Genomic DNA, 25,946 nt, shown 5'->3' with positions numbered 1-25,946 from the left:
GTGAGACATAAAATAAGCAACAAATGAACAAACAAAACAAACAAACTCATACAGACTACAGAATGGTGGTTATCAGATGGGAAGAAGGGTGGGGGGAGGATGAAGAGGGTAAAGGGGGTCAAATACATGGTGATGGAAGGAGATGAGATGTTGGGTGGTCAGCACACAGTAGAGTATACAGATGTATTATGAATTTATACATGTGAAATTTACATAATGTTATTTACAAATGTTACCTCACTAAAGTTTAATAAAAATTTGTAAGACTTCAAAAAAATCCACTCACTGATTTCTTCTTAAGAGCACACAATCATTCTCATTATATATTTTTCTTACTTTGAAAAACTATTCTATAACTTTCCCTGAAATCCACTGGTTAGAGACATAATTAAAAAATTTGGCTTTCAATGATTGAAAGTATTTAGAGACATCATTTTTAGTAGCATTTAATTTGTAGTATAGTAAATACAGCTGCCTGTACAAGAACCTGCACCACTTTGGGAAGAAAACAATTAACTGTTCCTTTCTTCAGAAGGAAAGTACAGAAGATAAAGCATTTCAACTATTCTGTGATTTCCTGTGGAAAACCCCTACTAAATAAGGAGAATTACAAGTGAGTAGGACTGGGAAATTTTCTTTGTCTGATTTCTGGTTGCCATTTGTTGGTTAATTTACATCCTAGACACTGATAGGGCAAAAGAGAAAACCAATCTAAGTGTCAGACTGAGGTTAACCAACACACTCTACCATCTACATACTATGACGTAAGCAAAAGGAGGAAGGGGGAAACACCAAAATTTCTAACATGCTCTAGGATAACATCCGCCAGTAATTTGGAAAAATGGTAGCACTTTAACGCTGCCCCCAAACCTTCAATGGGGTAACTTTATGTTGTTCGGCATGTGTCAGTAGAATAAAACACAAAGTATATGAAATAATTCATAAATTTTGATGTTTGGATGAAATGTTCTGCAAGCTGTTAATTTCTATTATTTTTATGGATTTGCCAGAAAAATTTAACTGCCCTATAACCAAATTTTGAATTTCCATTATTATGAAGTCACAACTTATTTAGTAGAAAATCTTTTTAAAAGCATGAACAAAAAGAATTTACTGATCATGAAGGATCTTAACATAAGTTAGCTTCCTTGCCCTGCTGTCTTCCAGTTTATTTTTGAACCAGTCCAGTGACAATGAACTTCATCCTGAGGTTATACATTCAACCCTCAGTCAGCTGACAACTGAAATGTTTTTCTATGGGGGCTTCCACTCGTTTCTCCTTATTTCAGCCTTTTGTGAAAGATAGAATGCATCTCATCTTTCTTTCCCATGACAGCCATTAAAATATTTGAAGACAACCAAATTCTTCAGGCTACATATATTCTCAGGCTTACTCCCTTTTTGACAAAGGTTTGAGTTCTGTCACCATTTTGCTCTGAATATACTCAAGTTGGCTTTTCTCTACAAATGTGGTGCCCAGTGGTTTACACAGTATTCCTGATGGGCCTTTCAACACAGAATGGGAGTGAAACCACCGCCTCCTTGGTCTTATATACCGCGCTTATATTAGTGCAGCCCAATGTGCAATTACTTGTTTAGCAGTCACATCACATTGTTGGCTCATGTTGAATTTATTACTAAGACTTCTACATCACTTGGTATGCTCATATCTCCCACCCTGTACCTGTGGTAATTTGTTTTTGGATGCATTCATCTCTTTTTTTTGTTTGTTTTAAATATTTTACTTATTTATTGAGATAGGAAGGGAGGGAGAAAGAGAGAGAGAAACATTAATGTGTGGTTGCCTCTCATGTGGCCCCCACTGGGGACCTGGCCCGCAACCCAGGCATGTGCCCTGACTGGGAATCGAACCTGCGATGCTTTGGTTCGCAGCCCACGCTCAATCCACTGAGTTACACCAGCCAGGGCTCATTCATGTCTTTTAAATATCACTGCTTAAGAATTTAGACTTTGCTCCAGCTTTTCAAAATTAATTTGAACTCAAATTATTTGTTATCTATCACTTCATGTCATTGTAAATTTGATAAGGCTTCCATCAAAGGCACTGATAAAATATACTGAAGTGGTGAGAGAAAAATCTCTGGAGCTGGAAATATCCATCAGTTGACATCAACAGCATGAGAAATACTGTTAACTCCTGAGGTACCAACCCACAGATCTCCACCATTTCACTATTTCACCATCCTAGAAATCCAGTCAAAATAAACAGTGAGGCTCATATATTGTGAGTTGTTCTTATTAAGGTGTCTGAGAAAGATATCCAGCTCTTCAGTCTCTTGTTTGAACTGAACACAGCTATCAAATTGTCATGAGTATTTTGCCAAAAATAGAAGAGGTTGGGATTATGTAGCCAGGAGGTTATCTCAAGTAAGAGTGCCCTTCCCCCCAGCCTTCCCCAGCACACACACATACTCTCTCTCTCTCTCACACACACACACACACACACACATGCAGACACACTGTGCAGAGCATCTTCTGATAAGGCATTACACCAGCAAATCCTTGGTAACAACTGTATTATCATCCTAATATATCTGTTCTTGGGCTGTTCCATGTAACCCTGGGGACAGAGATGATCATATTCAGGTGTGTGACTGTGCTTAGCACTGTGTCTGGTTGTGGTGTACACCAGATAAATATGTGCTACAAGAATGTGAGAAAGAAAGTAATGCCAAGAAGGCTCTGAAATCTACAAAAGGAGTGGTCTAGTTTTAGGTGGATCTAGGTTTCTAAACTAACAATTCAGAACACAATTTAAATCAAGGCTCTGACTGATCCATATTGTGTCTATATTTCTATTTAAAAATTAATAAAACTTGACTTAATAATGACTTCTAAAGGGTCAAGTTAATTTCATGCAAATGAAAGATTATAATATTTATAAATAGCAATATTCAAAAACTAAAACAAAATCAGTAAGTTTGGGAAATCCCTAAAGCTGAATGTGAACAAAAAAACTGATTATATATCACAATGGTACTTATAACTACATAGAAGAAAAAATATTTAATGCAAGAAACTTTTGAACACATTACTCTAACTGAATACCCTCTCTTAAATATATCTGAAGGTCAAAAGGACTGTAAAAATGTTTGAAATGTATTTAGTAAGTTTGTAGCTAGGACTGATATTGGTATAGCAACTCTGAAGCTATTCTGTATGTACCAAAGGGCTGAGCAAAATGAGAAAGTATGCTGAGATCACTGGCAGCTAGGGTTTTCATTATTGGGGAAATATTATACAAATATAGAATGGGGGAAGGAAAGGAAGAAGCCTGTGGTGTTGGGCTAGAGTTAAAGGTATGAATTCAGAAGAAATTTCTCTGGTAAAAGGAACCAGGGCTTCTTGGAGAGGCAGATGACTCCAGGACTGGGGGCTGGGAAAGCATGGGGTGAGCCTGGAATATTTCAGAAATAAGGAAGTGTTCAACATCAAGCAGGGACATGCCAAAAGAAAACAGAAGCTAGCATATTAGACTCCTACTGGCCAAGGCTGGGTCAACTTAAGCATTAAAATACATAATGACAGAATGTCTTATACTATAGAGAATAATGAAATAATCTATAAGTACATACTGTTACCAAACAGTTTTTAAAGGAATGTGAAGAAGAGAAAGCTTCTTTTTTAACTTAAGAATTCCAACTAACAAAAAGTGTAAGGAATGATAGAAACAGAAAAACACAAATTTGTAATCATCAATTACTAATAAAATTGATTCAGGAAAGAACCATCCCTGGATCTTAAAACCACTGGGCAAAAGATGCTGAGGATGGTGTCCCATGGTGACACGGGTGGTGATGAGTGATTAGATTCTGATTGTTTTGAAGCACAACCAATAGGATTACGGCAAGAATTAGCTATAGGGTTCAACAGCAAGACCAGAGTTCAGGGTGACTCGCAGGTTTTCAGACTGAGCAACTGGAAGGATGGAGCTACCATTTTCTGAGAAGGGAAATGTATCAGGAGGGGCAGACTGGTGGGGAAGATTTGGAACTTAGTTTTGGCCATGTTAAGTCTACCAGACATCCAAATGATAAAGTCGATAGAGCAGCTAAGGTTGGAGCTTTGGTTTCAGAATAGAAGTCGAGGATGGAGAAAAGAATTTGAAGTGATCAGCATAGTACACATGCTACTTAAAGCCCTGAGAGGGAGGGAATGTTAAAAGAGAAACTGTTCTTGATGAAGACAGAACAGTCATCTGTTCTTCATCACTTTTTAGTGATGAACACTTTTTAACTAAACAAGGTAACTTTCTATTTGAGTTTAAATTTCTATTTTAATTTGTAAGCAACAAATTGAGCACCCAAAGAATGAAAAAGAATTCAGTTTAATTCAGCAAATATTTGTTGTACATCTACCAGCAGAAGAATATATCATGAAGAATAAGACATGGTGCTTGCCCTCAAGAAATAGTCTACAGATGAGGAGACAGGAGTGTTCAGTGAATAACTGAGATGATATGAGGAACACTACTATATAAATATGCAAGAATGTCATGAACTTATTAAGGAGTTCAGAAGAAATGAAAACATTTATAAAGTGAAAATTCATGGCTATTAATAAATAAATAAATAAAATCTTTTAAAAAAGGGCAACTTGATGAGAAAATACCTTTTAAAAATATGAAGATATTAGTGAAAGTGAGAAACTGGGATCAAGTAGAATTATCAAGGTAGGAGTTTTGAGCTTGTCTTTGATAGAGGCAAGGAAAGTAGGTGGATTCAGAGGCTGTAAAAAAGGGTATGTACAAAAGACGTAATGAGAAGCTGCATACAAGCAATGAAACACCACGCACTCCTTATAAAGACTACGGTAGACCCAGACTTGAGACTCACAGAGCACTTACCACTCTTCTGTACAAACACTAATTCATTTTAATCTTCCCAACAACCCTACAAAGTAGGTACTATTTCTATACCCCTTTTAAAGAGGCAATGAGAGGTTAACTAATGTGTCTAATGTTACATAGCTAATAAGGGGCAGAGCTGGATCTGAACCCAGGGCAATGTGCTCTTGAGTCCATTATTAATCATTTTGCTTTAGCACTTCCCCAGAAGTCTAAATGCCATTGAGGAATGTCCTATAAAATTCATTAAGTGAAAAAAGCAAGAAGCAGATTATTTTATAGATTAATAGAAGGTATGTATATAAATGCATATGCTTTATAGTTTGTTTTATATGTATTTAGATGTATAAATTCACATGTGCTTGTCCACACAAACATATGTAAGCTTGTATATGTATGAAGTATTTTTGGAAGCCTACTTAAGAAATTCATAACAGTGCCTCTTTCTGGAGCAAAGAGGGATCTTGAATAGAAGGGAAACTTAATTTTCATTATACATGTCTTTGTATTCCTTGAATGTTTATTTAATGGATCTGACACTTTTAGTTAAAGAAAGAACTAGTACTTACTAAAAAAAAAAATAAAACAATGGGAATGTCATACAAACTAGATACTCTCCAGTCTGGTCTAAAGAGGGAGTACATAGGGTTGCACAATTTCAGTAATGAAGGGGGTTTATAAGTCTTAGTCTGTTCAGTGGCAGATAAATGGATTGGTGTTTGTTATATTGAATTTTTGAATTTTACCAGTACTCATGTTTTTTGTTTGTGTACCCCTTCCCCCCTTCACTCCACACATTTGTGGTGCAGCTAACCCCACTGCCAAATCAGGGGTGTGGCCTGGAAATGGGTGTTAACACAATCACTCTGTCCCACATTCTCTGTCCTCAGTGACACCCCCAGGGGCCAGGAAACAATGCAAACCAATGAGGGCCTAGAAACCTCCAACCTGGTACCTCCGAAACCTTTGTTTTAGCTTAAAGGAAAGCAGGCTCTCTGCTACAGGACCTGGTCCTTAACAGGCTGAGCCTGGAGCTCCAGGGGCCACCTGGAGCTGAAGACGGGAGGCTATACAACAGAAGTCAGGACTGAGAGACAGAGAGAAGCCAAATGGTATAGTGTCAGCTGTGAATCCAGTGGAGTATTTATTTAAAGTACTGGCAAACTTTTCCAACTTGAAAGATTTTTCTACTGCTCTCTTGCTCTCTATATAATAATGATATACAAGGGAACACCATGGACAAATGTGTCTTTCCCAGTGCACCATGGCGCTAAAATAGTCTTTATCTCATACTTTCAGGACCACTAGTTTTTAAGCTGAATGCTATAACATACATGTGATGGGTTGACTAGTGTCCTCCCAAAATTCATGTCTACTCAGAACCTCAGAATGTGACCTGAGTTGGAAATGGAGTCTTTGCAAATATAATTAAGATAAGGTCAACTGGATTATGGTAGGAGTTCAATGCAATGACTGGGGTCTTTATAAGAGAAAAGAGAGGGAGATTCAGACAAAGAGAGACAGTGGGAAGTCAGCCATGGGAAGACCGGCATAAATTGGAGTGATGCAGCTACAAGCCAACCAATGTCCAAGACTGACAGCACCACCAGAAATGAAAAAGAGGTAAGGGAGGATTCTTCCCTGGAGCTGTCAGAGGAGCACAGCCCTGATGGCAACGTGATTGTGGCCTTCTAACCTCCAGGACTTTTGAGAGAATAAATTTCTGTTGCTTTAAACCCCCCAGTTTGTGGCAATTTGCTATGGTAGCCTTAGGAAACTAATACAATACTTGTGCAGATTTGTATATGCATAGTGCCTAGGAGAAAACAGTTAAAGAGCTTCACAAGAATTTACTAAAGTCCTTTCTGGCCTCCTGCTACATACAGGATTTTCACAAGAAATCACATGTTACATCTAAAAGTAAGCTTTAGGCCTAGCATCTGTATTCAATTGCCTACCTTGATAACCCCAGAGAGAAGGAAGGGCATGGTATAAATAGAGTGGAAGCAAAAGTAATTAGTGAGATTGTGTTGAGAATGAGTGGACTGGTGATCCATGTTTCCATAAGTCAATCAGTAAAGTTGCCATTCCATACTCAAAATAATGTAGGTGGGTATATAAACATAGAAGCAACTATCATTTTTAAATGCTTACTAGGTACCACATATTGAACAACTCAATTTATACTTACAGTCTATAAAGTGGGTAGTATTTATCTCAACTTTACATATGCAGAACCTGAGGCTTAGCCAGGTTAAGCAACATTGCCAGTAAGTGGCAAAACTAGGAATCACCATCATGCCAAGTCCTGCACTAACTGTCTTCAGAGCTAATGCTTTAAAACCTAAAAGTGTGGTCCTTAAGCCACTTGAACTCACCCAGACCTAGAACTCTAAGTGTATGACCAGAAATCTGCATCTTTATTACCTCCTTCTAGCACTTCAGTTAGACACCTGTTACTCATTCTTTTGTGCCCTGTGTCTCATCCTTTCTTTTAAGTTTTCTGTCTCTCTGTGCTACATCCCACTAAATTACTTGACTTATTTTTCATTTTGATAATTCTTTCTTCCACTGTCTTTAATCTTGATTTCAACTCTTTTACTGACTTAAATCCTGTTGGCAATTACTATTTCTATTTGAAATCTTGCTTTTTTTCTTAGCTTTAGGTCATAAGCAGTTTTTCATGTTGTACAGAGCCTTCATAGTTATTTTTTAAAACAGTGGCAGAATATTCTATTCCCTGGTTATACCATGATGTATGTCATCATTCATATGTTGTTATATCTTGTCCTTATATGACATGAGTCCTTGGAAATCATCATATAATCCTAGATTGGCTGGATGACCCTTTGTGATATAGCATGTGTGGAGTGGGGTCCCAGGCAACTGTGTGGTTAGAATTCTTGGGGATTCTGATGCACACCCATGATTAAGGACCACAGATCTGAAGGATCCCCGCAGACCCTTAATATTATGATAATTACTGGTTAGAAGTGTAGAATCTTAAATCATACTGCTTGAACTGAAATCTTGGCCTCCATCTCTGAAAGGCCATGAGACCCAGAGTAAGCTTCATGACTTCTCTAGGCTTCAATTTCCTCATTTTTCAAATGATGATCACAGGACCTACTGCTGTGGATTGTTGTCATGGTCTAATGAAATGTAAGTAAGCTCAGCAAGCTCTTCTTGTAATCATTCTGTTGGGTAGGTGGAGACCTGAAGGTCAAAGGCACTGTGTGAAAGTCTGTGTGCGATTCCAGTCCACCCTTGTGAGACCTCAGAGAGGTAAATGTAGGCCAGAGGATTCTGATCTGGAATCTACCTGGAGAGTGAGAAGAGGAGACCTAGGCTGCAGTGTAGTTTACAACCTCACGTCTAGACCTGCTGATAGGCTGAAAAAGTTTGTCTGTGAAGGAGAGGTATTGCATACTGGGGGCTGTAGTACTTTGGTGTATTCTTACCTTGTCAAAAAGAAAAATCAGTATGTGAGTAAATGAGACATGAGTTCCTGAATGGGATGAAGAGATGCTGTACAATCTTCACTGGGACCACTGGGGTTAGAAGTGGCTGTCAGGGATTTGCTTCAGAATGAACAACAGCCCCAGGAATAATCACTCTGGCATTTAAGGAAGAGTATAGGGGAGAATGGGAATGGCCAACAGAGAAAGGTCATCAAGCCACAACTGACAAAAAGCATAAGTAAAATTCAGACACTATGTAAATTCAAGCAGCCTATGGTTCTAATCATTTCTAGGGGTTAAGTTTTCACAGCTATGATATGTGCTAGAGGTTTCCTCTGACGAGTAGCTTCCTCTGGTTTGTAATGGAGAGCAAGACAGAAAAAGCTGTGAAACCCATTCACCTTTACTGGCTGTTGATACCAAGTCTCCCCTCCTTTCTGCCCTACAGTTGAAGTGAGGAGAGGCTTTGCTGGGCTTTGTGCTAGCGACCTGCAGTATTTCAACTTGCTGAAAATGGATAAAAATGCAAAAGTATAAATATAAAATTAAAAAGTACAAAAATAAAAAAATCCTAAAAGACATTATACATACACCAGTTTTTCAATTAGCTACCATTTTCAATTAGCAACACTGGTTTTAAAGCATGTTTGAATCCTCCCCTTTGAAATCTTACAAGAAATTATACTTATCTCCCCAGAAGTGTATGTATGCACATAGAGTCAGAAGTCCACAAGCTCTCTGAAACCACCAAAAGAGATCCGGGTTACAAAGCCCTTCTCTTCAATAGCACGGGGATCTGTACATGGGGGTATGGTGATTTTCCTTTACTAACTAACATATGCAAACAGTGAATGCCTTAGGAATGCTGATGGGAATTTTAATAAATGCTATAAACAAAGTTCTATATGCTTTCCTAATTGATCTTCCCTTTTGCTTTTGGTAACGGAGTCAGGTTAAATTATTTAAAATTGATATTAAAACTCAATCCTTAAAATGGCAAGCCTCCCAAACCAGACTAGTCCACACAAAGGAGAGGGAGGCTACGCAAGGATATGTGATAGCCTCAAATGCCACAGCGCATCAGCCCGTCTTCATTTGACCTTAACAGCAACTTATTTAAGATTTTTAAGTGAGTGGCACCAAGAATTGATTAAAAAAATTAATTGGAGGGGGGGACCACAAAAAACTGCTGTTAACTTAAACATTTCACCACATGCCTCCTGTTCAATGTAAAACTCTCAGGAATGAAACACATGGGAGAACCAGCTTTCAGAAAACATTTGATTAAAAATAGTTACACTTACACCAGCTGTGTTTCAAGTAGTAGTCCACTGCGTTTGATATTTATAAGTAAGGAGAAAATAAGAATACCACAGGCAAGCTGTTTGAATCTGGGATCAAGGTCGCTGATGCTGACTTGCTCAGCATGATGTGAGCCTCGCCAGAGGATGTCACATCAGCGGAGAGTGGGTGTGTTCTGGCCACACTCCGGAGGAGAATCAGGGAGGGCTTCTGAAGCCCAGTGGGGCTGATCCTTTTGGCCCCTCTCCACCTCTGTAAGGAGGAAGGCAGTTTGAGTAATAAAAATCTCATGTATAACTTTCGGGAAAAAAGAGGGAAATGAGCCTTCCCTGGCACTCCTTGCTGAGTCAGAAACAGGCAGGGACAAGCATGGCCTCGAGGAAAGCATCTGTGCTTTGCTGCCAGCCTCTGCCATTAGGAGCTCCCCGATCAAATTAGAACTGAGGAAACTTTAAGGGAAACTTTATAGGACAGCATAATAGATGATTAAATGTTTGACAACAGGAAGCTTTTCTTCCTCCTCTTCTTTTTTTAAAGCAAGGCATAACAGACTACACATTTCCTTTACCTAGATTTTTGTCTATTATGTTTTTGTAAGAGTCAAAATAAACTCATATTGTGAACGAACACATTTTATCTAGATGAGGAAGAGGAATCAATAGGACCAAAGTGAACGTGATCTCCAGTGGATACCAGCTTTAACTCTTATTTGCTCTGAAAAAAGATATAGCCAGCAAAAACCCTTCAGAGAATGAAAGCTTAGAAGAGTGGTTTATATATGGAAAAGGAAAAAGTGATAAGCGGGTGGGGCTTTAGCTGGAACTATGTTTTACTTTAGAAAGAGGGAGAGTGCTCAGAAGCAAATGTGGTAAAATGTTAATATATATTAAACTGAGATGATAATATCTTGTTTATTACCTAAGCTTTTAAAATGTTCTATATGCTTGAAATCTTACATATTTAAAAAAATTTTAAAAACAGAATGTGAAGACTTACACAGCAAGACACTAGAAAGCTAACTGGGGTTCTCTGACGTGAAAGAAACATGCAGCGCACCAGATGGTCCAGTAGCCTGGATTCTAGAAATAATCTGGACATAGTAAGCACGCATCTAAACCCAGCCTACGCCAAGCTTATCTGAAATAGGATTTTAAACATGGAACAAAACTTCAGTACAAAAAGAAAGACTGGGGTAGCCTATTAGCATCAGTTTTAAAATGATTTAATTTGAAGTATATTTGGACAATCAGCAAGAGAGTAAGCCAAGCAGGTTAAATATTTATGTGGTCTGTAAAGCAGTTAGGGGTGTGCACCCCAAACCACAGCCAATCCAAACAGCTTTCAGGTTGGCCCTAACCCTGTGCTGCTGCCTGCATCTGACCGAGTGCATGCTGAACCACCTGCCTTTCACAGCCCCTCAAGTGAGTGGTGTGCTCTCGCAGTGGCATGATGGGAAAAGAGGGCAGGAGGTTGGAGTGGACAGAAGAGTAAGAGGCTGTTATGGGTGAGGAGAAGGCAGAGCCCATAACATTCTACTGCTAAGCCTGAACAAATAAATGTACTTTATTAAATATGTAGCATATGTAAATCTTGGAAATACTATTTTATTCCCCAGTAAATGTAAAAACCCTCCCTCTGAAGTTCCTGCAGAATGAATTCTGGGGGTAAGAGGGGACACTCTCCATTGTACCTCCCTGCACCAGAAGGGTGGATGAGGACTATTCCATAGATGCGCCCACTCAAACACCACTGCTCTGCAGGTTCACAGCCTTGACTGCACCCATCTCCACTTTCGCTTTCTCTTCTTAGCAGCTTATGCTGAGAGCCAACAGAACTCCTATGTTCACCTTTAGATATGCAGTTATCATAGAGTCTGGAACACTTAAGATGTTTTTTCTTCTCTTTTCTATCTTTCTCCCTAATATCCAAGGACACTAGCTTAGAGATTCTGGGAGAAATTACACAGTCACCATTATCATTATCTTGGAAATAAGTATCTACCAATAACTAGGAAAAGTACAAGTGCACAATAATATGCTTAGGCAATCCTCTATAACCTATGTGCCACACCTTTAGACCAGAAAAGTAAGCCAAGAACAATGATGAAGGTCGATCTGACACTGCATCTAGATCAGTGGTTCTCCAGCAGATGATTTTGCTCCCCAGGCATGGTTGTGACAGCTGTAAGGATGTTATTGGCACCCAGTGGCTAGAAGCCAGGGATACTGCTGAATATCCTACGATGCACTGGAAAGCCCCTTACAACAGCGTTTTCTGGCCCAAAATATCAACAGTGCTGAGTATGAGAAACCCTGATCTAGGTGTGCCTGTCCCACTGTTTCCCTTAGTCTCACAGAGCACCAGTGTCTAGTTAACTACTGCAGAAGACAGGTGCCATTGTAAAAATCCTCCTGATAAGAGATTCACACTGAGAGTGAGCCTTTCCTCTGTCTAAATTTTACAGGGAAAAGGGATTTAAAATCTTGTAAACTGAAAGGTCACCCTCAGGCAGCCATTATGAAAAGACTAATGAAAGTGATATTGGGAGAAGAGCTCTGGGAAAAAACATCTCATGGTTGTCTCTTTCTCTTCCTCCTCCCCATCCTTCTGATCAAGAGCTTCTAAGATAAATAAAATCACTTCCTTTAACTGTTATGAACAGCAGAATAATTTAAACTCTCAGTCAGCGATGATAGGCTGAGAGAACAATGCCAGTTTGTAACAGATTCTCTAAACTGTTCTTCCTTTTCTTCACATGGATTAAATGCTTAATACATTAATGTTGAATTAGTGAATAAAATAAATGGGTAAAATAATAAAGCCATAGCTGAAGTTTAATAATGACCAAATTACACATTTGTATTTTGACTCCTTTTATTATTAGTTGTATATATATATCTGTATTGCCCACTAACTATTGCACTTACTGATACAGAAACTATAATTTGACAAGAACACCTATATCCATTAGGTTGTTTAATTTCTAATCATTTTATAAATGCAAGGCAGCAATCACTACATGAGAAAGGATGTATAAAGACTGAGAATAAATGGATGCATAAAGTTTTTAATAGATAATAAATTTACAACAAAGTCAATGTCATGTATTTGTTAGTATCAAGAATTGTTATTTAGCCACAAAAGGTCAGAGCAATAGTTCATGAAAATACTATAATTTATAGTTTTGTACAGTCAGTCCAGAAAAAACCTCCCGGTTTTTTCTTAATGTTAACTCTTCAGTAATTATAATCAATGTCAATGCTGATAACATGTGTCTTTCAATTATCCTTATCACAAACACACACACGAACACAAACAGTATTTATATATATGGCACATGGACACATGTGTTAACAAGATAAGTGCTGGATCTGGCTCCCTAATATCTGAGCACCCTTTGCCCCCTGAGTCCCTCTCTCCCTTGTTTCCAGAGTTATAATTCTCTGTCCCTTATTTCACCAGTGTCCGCCTGTGTCCTGTCCCCTAGAGCCCTGCCCACAGCACTACCAATATACACATTCCATGTGAGAGTTCAGTGAGCAACAGTCAGCTGCAGGATAAAGAGCCACCAGTCCTGTGAGAAAGGCGAGTTAATTCTTCTCTCGGAGCCTCAGCTTTCTCATGGGCACTACATTTTTAACCTACCAGGGTTGTCACTAGGATTAGAAGAGGTAATATATGCAAAGCACTGGGCAAATCTTTGGTGCTTAATCAATGCTAATTCCCTTATTTAATTGCTGCTCCTCTTTCCTCATCTAGATTCTAAAGGCCTGGCATCACAAGACTGTCATCTCCTGCAGGCTAACTGTATCATATTCAACCTGAATAAGAAAAACATCTTTCAGTCCACAGGAGAGCTAGGAGACTTAAAATGCACATAGGATCAGTCAGACCCATACCTATAACATAGGTAGGTTTCACTCAAAAGGTAAGGAATAACATCACAGTATTTTGTCTTTTGTTTTGGAACAGGGGTGAGAAATCAGAAGTGCCTGGGTTAGAAGTGGGGAGGGAGGAAAGGGAAGAAACAAAATGCAAGCCTGGCAAAACCAAAGACAAATTCCTTTATGTCAGGATTTTAGCAAGGGTCTGCGCTCTTGCCCTTCATCTATTCACATAAATAAACCACCAAAAAGACTGAAGCCAAAAGTATGTCATATCCTAAGGGCTATACACATCTCACCAGGAATTAAGTTAATAACCTTTTGCTGAAGCCTTGAATTACTGAACAAATGCAAATTTTATAAACAACAAGATTGTAGCTGGTGACTGACTTATCTGCAAAACTATTATCAGTCTATGAAACACGACAGCACTTATGGAAATAAAAAACTCAAAGATAACTTAGATTAACTTAGAGAAAGATGGTCTTCTTAAATTAACAAACAGAACCTGAAGATGTGAAAAGGGCTCACCCCCACACACCCCAGGCAGAGCAGTCAGGAGACCACAGGTGTGGACCAATGTTTGCTCAAGCAGGGACCTTATGGTACTTCCAGGCTCTCTGTGGGGGGCTGCGTGTGTGTGTACATGTATTTTCTCATTTAATCTCTCAGAGACTCTATGAAGTACAGGCCATCAATACTTCTGCACTTTATGCATGAGGGTATTGAGGGTTAGACGCGCTGGGTAATTCAATCGAGCCATGTAGACAGACAGTGACAGTCTGGATCTGAATTCATGACCTTACACACCATGTGTATAATCCACACACTCAGTCATCTCTTCCATTTTCCACTAAATCTCTAAAGGGCTGAAATTAAGCACTTCTTTCAAAGACTTACTGAGGCATTAAGAAGTACACAATTAAAAAACCCTTTAAGGTGATCAAGAAATAGTAAGAGTTCATTGGCTAATGTTGAAATAATGTATTTTTTGGACTATAAGATGCACCTAGGTTTTAAAGGACAATAGGAAAAAAATTTTGAAGCAAAAATGTGGTAAAATGTTTAATAACATAAATAACATAATATTTTACCAATGTAAATGTAAACAGAACTCAACAGCAGCATTAACAATCATTATTCCTCCCAAATTTGGGGGGAGGGTGCCTCTTATAGTCTAAGAAATACAGTAATTTCTACTAAATGGAAATAATAATGAAGTTTTAAAATCTGTCACTTTTATTGCTAAGAGATAAAGTTATATTTAAAAAGTATAATTATCTTGGGAATATTTCAGTTTAGGCAAATTGTATTCATATAAAGCAGTTCCTCACACACCTAGAAAATCAAAATTTCCAAAATCCACATAGAAAAGTACCATGAACTTACTTTGACCTGAGGGTAGGACTTCTTATTCTTTTCACTAGATGCACCAGGGAGCCCACCGTGGGACGGGCCTTCACAGACATAACGGAAACGAAAGCCTCTCTGCAAAGTGAGTACAGAACCAACAAGTTGGGGAAATACTTATTAAAAAGTATTAGGACAAATTCATACACAAATTTTTAATTCTTTTGTTTATTAGATGAAAGAGCAAAAAACAAGAAATATGGGAAAGACTGTGTAAATGAGAACAACTTTTCCTATAATCTTACTATGAACACTGAGGTTAACTGGCACTTGTGTACGGAGCTGCGGCTTAAAGCCCTTCCAGAGCCCTGCAGAAACCCTCCTGCTGTGCACAGTGGGGAGGGAGCGCTGAAGAGTCAGTGTCAGCCTTGGACCCAGCGTGCCACAGCTTGTCTGAAACAGAGCTTCTTCATCGCAAATTTCTGCCGCCAAGCTCGGAACTTGGCCATACTACTCCAGGTTATGCTTCTTTGATTCTCACTTAAAGGAACTCCTCTATCTACTCTGATTACAGTTGGTTCAGGAGACAACACAGAAATGCCTCGTTAAGTATAGCATGTCAGTGCCATAGAACACATTTGGCCAGCTTCTTCCAATAATTCAGAAGATTAAGAGTTTTGATTTTATGATTATCAAGCTCAAGCTCTATTAATTGAACTGAAAGAGTCCAAACGCAGGTCCTTTGCATATTATTAACTCAAGAATTTTACAACTGTTGTAAATGAATGAAGAGTTAGCCAGAAGTCCCTTGACTATGTGAACTACTCTGGACTGAAAAACACCCAAGTCCCATACAAGACTAAACTAAACTATCTTTAAGGTCTATCCAAGTTCTAACTATATTCTAATCATATTTTATGATTTACAAAGCTAATTATAATTTGTACACTGATCTGCATATAAAGAATAAAATGTGGACAATTATGAGAATGGACCTCATCATCATATTAAAGGAACTTTCAACATATTTCCTGAAAAACTGAACTTTATAATGATGTAAATCAATTTGTGGTAGTGTTAGTTTATAATTACACAGTCACTAACCATCACTAACCAGACTTTTTTTTTTTCAAATTCACCCTTTGGCCAAAAGAATATGTTAATGCACAACACTTTAAGTAATAATCTCATCTTTCATTTACTTTTATTGTGGGACTGACTTCCTCTAAAAAGTGCTAGATCACTGGGCCATGGGGAGCTCTGCTCACCCACTACTAGCCAGAGGGGCCTTCTGCCCTGCACACTTATAGCAACTATGATGCTGGCAAGCACAAAGCTTTTAACAGCTGTGAGCTCACTGACCAATGTAAAGGTTTTGCTCTCCTCCTTAGACTGCAGTGTATTTCATTATTCCTCATGTAGGATCTTGGGAAATAGTCTCTGAGTGGTCCAGAGGTCCTGAACAAATTTAAATCTCTGGTATCTGGAACTGTCTGTCCCTGTACTCTCTGAGATCTTCCTGATTTTTGCAAAGAGGGTCAGCCCTAGAGCACGTTTCAGGGGATGAACATGGCCTGAAGTAAACTCCCTAGTGAAGAAAAGTTCAAGTCATACGTAGGTTTGGAGCAAATCATCAACTCATAAAGTGGGACTTAAATACTAGGAGAGGCTTCTGGGGTGAGCTTAGTCATTTAGGGGCAATTCATCTATTTTACCTCTCAAAAGAAAAAGTTATAAATTTAGCCCTGTACCTTTTGTAGATAAGGGCTGTTGGCACATTTTTAAAATTTAATGAAATTTCTAAAAGCATGAAAAAGCATCAGCATCTGCAACAGTTAACCTCTAGAATAAAGGCAGAAATTTACTTGCATGCTATTTAATTTCAATACAACTTCAACAGTTTTTAAATAGTATTAGATAATTACCACTGAATAACATGCAATGGAACTGGATATTTTAAAGATTAGTAGTCTATACATTGATTCATCTCTGTCAGAGCAGGGGAGAATTGTGGCAAAGAGATTTCATTTTCCTAACTTTTATTTTTTAAAACGTAATAAAGCAATTCTAATCTTGAATCACAAAATTCCTTCAGGACACTTGGAAAAATATACGCATATATATCTTTTATATCTTATTGGGAGTGGTATCAAATAGAATGAGTAAAGAGATATGTCTTAATTGCTTGCGCAACTTAAAAAAAGGATATTTTCATGGTTGCATACGAGTATCTAAAGTTCTAAAGGAATTTTAACCTGAGGGTGGAAATTAATTACTGGGTTTTTTTTTAAAGGAAGGTATGATGTCTTGAAATGCGTAGTCTAGGTGCATTTCTGACTCTAAACTTTTGAGATTAAAGGTTTGCGAATCCACAGCCATTCATCTCAGTAACTCCATTTGCTTAATATGAGTCATCAACCTCAAAGGCAAGGCTACATCCACCAGGTCAGAAAGTCTGACTTAAATACAACCTTCATACTTTCACCGAAGTCAGACATCAAAATAACATCAGCTTAGTAAATAAACACCAAGCTTGGTTTTACTCAGATGAGCTTTCACACTTCTACATATAGTAAATTAAGTTTTGCAGTTTGAAAATATATAACCCTTCAGGTAAATTATAAATGTCAACTTATTAAGTGTTAGACCTATAATAATAAATTGCATTTAAAATTCTCATTGTAGTGCTACACTTATGAAAATGGATATTTGAAAACATGTTTTGGTATGAAGACAAATAATTTTTAGTTGATTTCTCAGTTTCAGAAATTACCCAGATCTTTCAACAGAAAAATTTCCACAAGGCCAGGCCACTGCATGGAATTTTAGGGATAAAAATTTTAGGGATAAGAATTTTAAGTTCTACTGGGAGAGTCTAAGTGACCTGGTAACCTCCTGTGAGAAGCCCCTTAGATTCAACCTTCTTACTATGGAACTGGACATAAGCAAAGGAAGTTCATGCTGGCAGCCTGTAGAGCCAGGGTGTGTCACCTATAAGCAACTAGAACAAGGCCCCAAAGTCTCATGAGGAATTCCAGTCCCTATACCAAAACCTTTTATCTAAGTTCAGCCTTATAAGGCATCTATTTGGTCACAGTTATTTATATCCCTTAAATTTGACCAAAATCCAAATACATGTATAATGTCATGATTATAGAAACCACAATAAATGCTTTATTTATGTAAGTTCTTGACCTAGTTAGCATTTGTTAAGTGTTACAACATGTAAAAGTGCTACAGTCACTCACCAGAACTACTAAAAATATTTAGGAAAGGTACTGGGTGATGTGACTGCAGGACAGCAGGTATGCACACCCTGAGTGTCACACAAATTTGGTAAGCACATACATTCAGAGACTTCAAACTTTGTCCTCAATCTGTAGAGGACTATGCCATTACTACTAGCCCCTAATATTTGAAGTCTATAGGCAGATATTAAAGATTCTCTTTCCTCCTCTTCCATAGCATTGGTCCCATCGAATTTCCAATAAATATTGTCCACAGACTTGGAGAAGGGTGAGGACACTGCTTTAATTCCCAGGGATCCTCTACAGAATCCAGTGGTAAGAGGAAGAGTCTCAGAAAATAAAATGCTCCTCTCCTGACTCCAAAGAGGCTAACTCTAAAGTTAATGCCAGAAAGGAGGGAACTCAATTGTCTATTCTGATACCATCTCCCATGGGTGGTTTTAGTATCTTAGGGTACATATTCCAAAGAGAGAGCAGAAAAGGCTGGAGCTACTAAAGGTAAGAGGAAGGCTAATAAGTACTTCACATGTATGGACATGATTGATGGATGTTAACTCTGTATATGTGAGCTGCATGTATTTCAGTATGACGGAAAGAACCTATCTTCTTTAGGAGTGTCAAGGTTGGTAGAGATAGTAAGACACCAAAGATCTATAATTAACTGCAGTTTTGCAGAACTACATATTGAGGATCAAGACAGTCTGAAAAATGACAGAGAGAAATGTAAAATGGATGAATGAAGTTGTTACATACGTGGGCATGATGTTGACCTTCTAGATAAACTACTTCCTTCACAAAATTCAGTTACTATTTTTTGGTGCTTAAGATATTAATATTAGACTTATCAATCTAACATTTAAAGAGAAAGTGCCCATCCATTTAATCTTCTTACCTGTTTAGGTTGCTCTAATATTTGAAGGTATGGGCCATCTGCTAAAAACAAAAACAACAAACAAATCAAAAGAATGTGAGGCTTTCAAATTTGGTATAAAATATTAAGCAAGTAAAAACCTGAAATTATATTTTTTAATAGAGGTTTCAATTAAAATGTTTTAGCTAAAATTCCACAATGATATAATGTATCCTTCTCATTTGCATATCAAATGTATCCTTATTTTAACAGCCTTACACCTTTAGAAAAGCTACATTGCACAGCCCAACAGTGGGCCTGATGCTGGGCAAGAAGATGTTAACAGCCTTCATAATCCTGTGCTAACACAGCATCTTAAAAATGGTACAAATACCAGTCAAAAGCAGCAACAACTTCCTGGACTCTATGACATTAGATACTGACTTCTTTTCCTCAGAGGGAATGTGCTTCCTTTGAAATTTTGAGACTGAGCTGGCACCTACAAGTGTAAAATACTGACAATGGTCTCAGGCTCTCTGCTTTTCCTTATACTACATTTCTGGTTCCTTTCTCTTACCTGAATCCATAAATATTGCCTTCATTCCCTAACTGCTAGCTTGTTCCCCCACCCTCCCAAATTTAATTTGTTCTATTAGATATGGTGAACTTTTCTAAGTAATCCATAGCTTTTGATGCTTGTATATAACTTCTGAATACTGTGCTCTGATATAAACTCTATTCCCAAAAAGCATGAGCATTTTGTAAAATCCTGAAAATAATTTAATTAAAAATAGGTGCATACAATTAATCATTATAAAAACATAAAGAAAACTAGAAGCTTAATCCAAATACTGATTATATCTGACTTTGGAAACTCAAAGGAAAATCAGAACCTCTGACAGTATAAATATAAATTTCTTCAAAATGAGAAAGTTCCTAAGCTCCCCAGGGGGGTCTTATGTCAAAAGTGTAATAACCCATAGCTCTTCAATAAAGACATATGGTGTTTCTCACCTGTTTAAATTTAAATTTAAAAGTTTGGTACTAAAAAAAAAAAAAAACTAAGAGAATGTTTGTGTCCATTTTCAATCTTCACTGTCTCTTAGCCAGAAGTTTAAGGTCTATTTTAGATAAGTGAATTTATGAAGAATTAAATACCTTCAGGTTGAAATAAAAAATAAACTACTGATTTAAGAGAGAAATTATTTTTACCCTCTCAGTTTTATGATGAATCAGACTAAGGCTAGAGAATTGTAGGAAACAAATTCAAGAATTTTACAAGAAAGTTGAAAAATGCTGGCTGATGTGGCTCAGTGGACTGAGTGCCTGCCTGCTAACCAAGGGGTCTCAAGTTCAATTCCCAGTCAGGGCACATGCCTGGACTGCGGGCCGTGTCCCCAGTAGGGGGTGCACAAGAGGCCGCCACACATTGTTTCTCTCCCTCTCTTTGTCCTTCCCTTCCTTCCCCTCTCTCTAAAAAACAAACAAACAAACAAACAAATAAATAAAATCTTTTAAAAAGAAGAAAGTTGAAAAATTACTGAATTTGAAGTAAAACATATAAATGAAAGGAAATATTGAAAGTGACTGGCCAATGTAGCATACTTTAGGTAAATTATCTTTAGTATCTATATAAAATCCATCCCTGGATGTTTTAAAGTACTTTTAGAAAAGAAACTGCAGTTTTAAGATTCTAAAACCTGGCTAGAATTTAATTTTTTATCATGTAAGACCAATAAGAGAGAAATATTTTCACACAAGTAACATACAGCTTGTACGTCAATGTAACAAATATAGTCATAAGAAAACTCCCTCTAGAGTGTATTATGAACAAAGGCCTCTAAGAAAGCAGTATTTTGAAGCCATGGTAAATATAGGGGAGTTTGAGCACATTTACATTAAACTTCAAGTCTCTCATTTATTATTAATTAAATAATGATTGGGGTGGCCAAAAAGTTCGTCAGGTCTTTTCCATAAGATGGCTCTAGTAGAGCTTAGTTGTCTCTAACTTCATTTGAAACAATTTTGTTGGATTGCATTGTGACATATCAGTGTCATATGAGTATGCATTAAAAAAACTTATCAAAATCGGTGAATTTTTGTGTAGCTATTTCAATGTCGAAGGTAAACAAAATATGCAATATTTTTGGCATATTATATTTTATTATTTCAAGAAAGGTAAAAATGCCACTGAAGTGCAAAAAAGATTTGAGCAGTGTATGGAGAAGGTGCTGTGACTGATTGAACATGTCAGCATATTCAAACGTGGTTTACAAAGTTTCAGGCTGGAGATTTCTCACTGGACGATGCTCCACGGTTGTGTAGACCAATTGAAGTTGACAGTGATCAAATCAAGACATAACAGAAAACAATCAATGTTATACCACATGGGAGACATCCAACATACTCAAAATATCCAAGTCAATAAAGCTGTTGGTGCAAATGAGAAATGTGCCTTTTATTTTACAAAAAAACCTAAATGAACTTTTTGGCCAACCCAATATATTTTATTTTTTAATTACAATTGATATTCAATATTATTTGATATTAGTTACAGGTGTATCTCATTCACTATTGACCCTAGTACTTGAAGTTTTTCTATCATACAGGGTGAAATTTCAAGATTTAGGAATTTTACTAGTGAAATGGAGTCATTTTTCTCTTTCAGGGAACATACTCAAAAGTTAAATCAACTAGAAAAATGGATTTCATATGTATGTATTTGTTTTCATGATGATTTTCCTTTGGTCACATGTCTATCCCATGAAGTAACAACCCACTATACAGAGAAATTTAAAATACAGCATAATGTTATAGATTTAACAGTTGTACTATATCCCATAGTTTTTAACAAGCAGTAGAACTACCTATCGTTTTAGATTTCAAGAAAGATACAAGATAGAACAGTTCAATGTGAAAATTACAGTATTGGTTTCCATAATCTTTTTACCCCTTTAAAACATGAATAAAATCTCACATATCTTGGATTGTAAAAATTTGACTATGCTACTGCAAAAGAGAGGGAAAAATAACAATAAAAATGATGAAGTAATAACTGAGAAACAATATTTTTTGGTATAATTTTAAAAGTTTTTCTAATATTATGATAAATTATTTTCTACAATGTGAAGCTCTGATCACAGAATATTTACTAAGATGGTTCTTTTGGCAATCTTATTTCTACCTCCATAAACTTGATGAAATAAAAACATTATGAGAGCATCTGCCTCAGGCTACTGTTTGGCATCTACAAAGCGTTGAATGGAACTAAGTTTTTTATATTTTCAATAAGGACTGATACTAAGAAAAATATTTTGAACCCCAAAATTAAAAGTTCACAGGAAACACAGAAGCAACCAAGATATTTACTTGTTCTTCACAGGAAGCTGACCTAGAGCTCAAATTGGACAGCAATTCACAGGATATCAGATACAGCAGTCTACGAAATATGTTTTGTGGGGTAAAGAGAAAAACCTCATCAATACATGTTTTGATAGTGAAGGTGAAAGTATTGCAGATAATTTTCCTCCCATGAACTGCTAGAAATAATAGAGATAAAAATGCAGAAAAACATTCTGATCTAAAAAATGAAAAGTAAGTACCAGGAAAACAATAGCAGTTTTAAATGAGAATGATACAAATTGGATTAAGTCTCCCAATGAGGCCAACCAAGTCCATGGAAAATCAAAGAGCTGACATCCACTTCAGTGATGACAAAACTCCGTTTTACACACAGCCTCCATTATTTATTTACTCACACTGCGTCTGGATGTCTGTTCAGTTCTGTTAGTGATGTGAGGAGCACATAAGAAGGAGGACTTATAGACACAGAACACAGTGTGGTGACTGCGGAGGTGCGGGGGGCAGAGATGGAAGAGGATATAGGAGGGATAAATGGTAACAGAAAAAAACATTAACTTGAAAAATGAACTTGAAAAAAATTAAAAAATAAATAGAAGAGCCATCACACATATGAATCAGTGAAAAAAAGAGACTAAATGTGTTGATTTTTAAAATCACTCATATGAGATTAAACAATTTGTGGATGGGGATAATTAACACAGTCATGTTAGAAAGAAGGGTAATTATCATGTGTTTTATCGAACTGGTCAGAATGTAAAGCTAAAAGCTTTTTAAAAAGATGATTTTACACCTGAGCCGATTTTCATGATTTTTGTACACTTGTTTCCCCAATAACTGGCAAACACAACAGGCACTCAAGCAGTGTTTTTGGAATAGATCTAAGGAGTTGAGACTGCCTGAGTCTGAGACAAAGCAAAAAGGAGTTAAAAATAAGCCAGAGTCAGTAAGATTGGTTAAAAGGGGAATCCTTATTTTGAGTGAAGAAGTTCCTTCTAAACTATCCTAGCAGATATTAGCAACCATTGCTAGGTAAATGAGCCACAATTTACCCAGCAGTAATGGGGATGAAACGATTTTGTACAAGTATGTTTCATGAAAATATACTAAAAGATTGCTTTTTAGAACATAATCACCATTTCCTTTATAGATAGATACATCACTAACTTTCTAAAAGAGACTATTAGCAAATCTGGAATTTAGCAAATCCGGAAAGTAACAGCAAAACAAGAGGATAGTGAGTGGGGGCGAGGAGTCTTCTTACCTGTTGGTAGCGGCATCTCTTGTTGATATATTTCTGGATTAAATATTGTATGATTTAAAGAATCCAAATGAAACATCTGTAACAAAGAAAATTAAAATTTTCAATCTTTTTTTCCTAACACTGTATTAAACATTTGAAGTTAGTACACCTAAAACTTATTTACAGGGAAAAACAAAACAAAACTAAAGCCAAATAACAAAAATCTGAAAATATTTCAAATCAGGATTTTAAAAATGCCTTCAGGAGACCTAGCTAAATGCTCCTGTACATGCATCTTCATATAGGGCTGGGCTGTGCATCTGCATCTGTGACAAAGGCACGTGAGGAGGAGGACCCAGCCGCAGAGCGCACAGAGGCAGCTTGCTTTCACTCGTTCATCTTCAGGGCCCGGTCTGTGTTTATCGCACAGTGGATACTTAATAAACATTTGTTGAATGAATGGCAAAGCTCATACTCTCTCAGAAATATAAGCATAAGAATATAATCCTAGAAATCTATACTTCTTTTATGATGGTAATAAATAAACCCCTACTCTAGACATTCAACTTCAATGCCTGAAAGAATTAGACATCAGCCTGGAACACTATACAGAAAAACAAAAAATATTACTTACACTCCAAGAAGCAGGACACTGAGCACTGGGCTCCCTCACTTTTTTTTAACTTTCATTTACTTAGCACAATGCAAAATTACCTGGAATTTAGTGCGTGTGGTTGGCTGAGGAATGATGCCATCAAAGCCATCCACATCCATTATAATCCCCAGGATGTGTGAATACTGACTCACAGAGCAAAAGTGATTCTGCAGATATTAATGTAAGAATCTAAAGACTGGGAGATTCTCCTGGATTATCCAGATGGGCTTGATAAGAGGGATGCGGGATAGCAAAGTGAGTAATAGGAGGTGTGGCAATAGGAGCGAGAGGCTGGCGTGATGGAAGGGGTCACAGGCACAAGCCAAGCAATGCAGGCAGCCTCTGGAAGCTCAGAAAGGCCAGGAAATGAAGGTTTCCAGAAGGAAAGCAGCCCTGCCAACTCCCTGATTTTAGATTTCTGACCTCCAGATTATAATAGAATAACTTTGTATTGTTATAAACTACTAAATTTGAGGTAATTTGTTACAGCATCAAGAGAAACATGTTTTCTTCTGGGCATGAACTATATTTTGATGGAATTACATTCTATTTTCATATGTCAATAATAATTACTTATCCCAAGAAAAAAGTTTTCTCTCCATTTACTTTAGCAGAGACTTCATATTTCTGTTGAAAATGTTTGTGGACAACATAGAAACCAGCCATATTTCACTTTTTATGATATGTAAGTTGGTAAGTGTTCTGGATGTGGTGTTTGAAGAAATAACCAGTATTACAATTTACCTTTTCCCCTTATTTCTAGGTTGTTGAACCTAGATGCTTAGTTAAATAAAGGGTAATAAACAGTGTTTGAATAAAGACCACTTCACATTCCTTTGTGAGGTATGCAGATTTTCAATTCAAGAACAATAAATGTGCTTTACTTCACTGCTGAAGAGTCAAGTTCATCTATGCTTTTGTTTGCTGAAAAGGAAACATAGGATTGAAAAAACATGTTATTGTAAAAACGGGCCCCACCTTACACAGTATCATCAGAGCATAAAGTATCAGAGCAGAAAAGATGACCAAGCAGAAAAAAAATCTTTCCTATGGACCTGCAGGTGGTTAAAATGATTAGAGGGCAAAAACACCCAGCTTAGCAGAGAGACACGCACTCCACCTCAGACAAAGAAGAGAGCAGCTGTGTTGTGTGCAGCCTGCTTTGTGTATTAGGTTAAAGGTGGAGAGCAAATTCCAGAATCTGCTCTAATGCTGAGGCTAACTCACTGAAGACAAGTCAAATTCTGGAAATATATACCATTAAGCTTGAGACAAGGGGAAAAGACCTAAATTTCAAGGACTTTTCCCCTAAAAAAAAAGGAAATATGAGAGCATGCCCCACCCCTGTTACCGATCACAAAAATGCCCACATAAGAAAAACTTTTGAAATGAATGTTTTTAGCAGATTTTACTCTTTTGTGGCATCTCTTGTTGATAAGATTTCCTGTACATAAACAGGAAAGAATGGTCTAAAACCAAGAATAATCAACTCTGATGCTGGTTAGATTTTGCCTTTAATAGTTAGAGATGGCATATTAAAAACGAAAGGTAAAACATAGGTTTTTGATAATATGAGTGGCCAAATGTTTTTCATGCTATAATCAATAAAAATACTTCTAGATTTATCCTCTATCACCATTTTCACAACAAAGTTCAAAGGAGTGCCTTAATGTAAAAAGCAATGCATACTCATTGTTTCTAAATCAACTGGAACATCATCAAGAGT

The 25,946-nt window shown here is 37.2% G+C and overlaps 1 protein-coding gene across 4 annotated transcripts in view; it reads right to left on the bottom strand.

Annotated features, from left to right (window-relative positions):
• Positions 1 to 25,946, bottom strand: part of NFKB1 (nuclear factor kappa B subunit 1) — a 127,585-nt gene that overhangs the window by 68,448 nt on the left and 33,191 nt on the right. For 2 of the 4 annotated variants that reach the window (XM_045820102.1, XM_045820104.1), the window contains exons 3-5: positions 23,587 to 23,662; positions 19,005 to 19,042; positions 14,904 to 15,002 (exon numbers count right to left, since the gene is read on the bottom strand). In XM_045820102.1, the coding sequence (XP_045676058.1) occupies positions 14,904 to 15,002; positions 19,005 to 19,042; positions 23,587 to 23,662 (213 nt within the window). Of the gene's footprint in view, positions 1 to 14,903; positions 15,003 to 19,004; positions 19,046 to 23,586; positions 23,663 to 25,946 lie in introns of all 4 variants that reach the window. The other 2 variants (XM_045820101.1, XM_045820103.1) reach the window with 1 other exon arrangement.

This window comes from Phyllostomus hastatus, unplaced genomic scaffold, assembly GCF_019186645.2.
Source record: "Phyllostomus hastatus isolate PE091 unplaced genomic scaffold, TTU_PhHast_1.1 phas_scaffold_39, whole genome shotgun sequence".
Lineage (NCBI taxonomy): Eukaryota > Metazoa > Chordata > Mammalia > Chiroptera > Phyllostomidae > Phyllostomus > Phyllostomus hastatus.
Note: the sequence above shows the minus strand (reverse complement) of the source record. Positions and strands in the feature narration are given on the sequence as shown.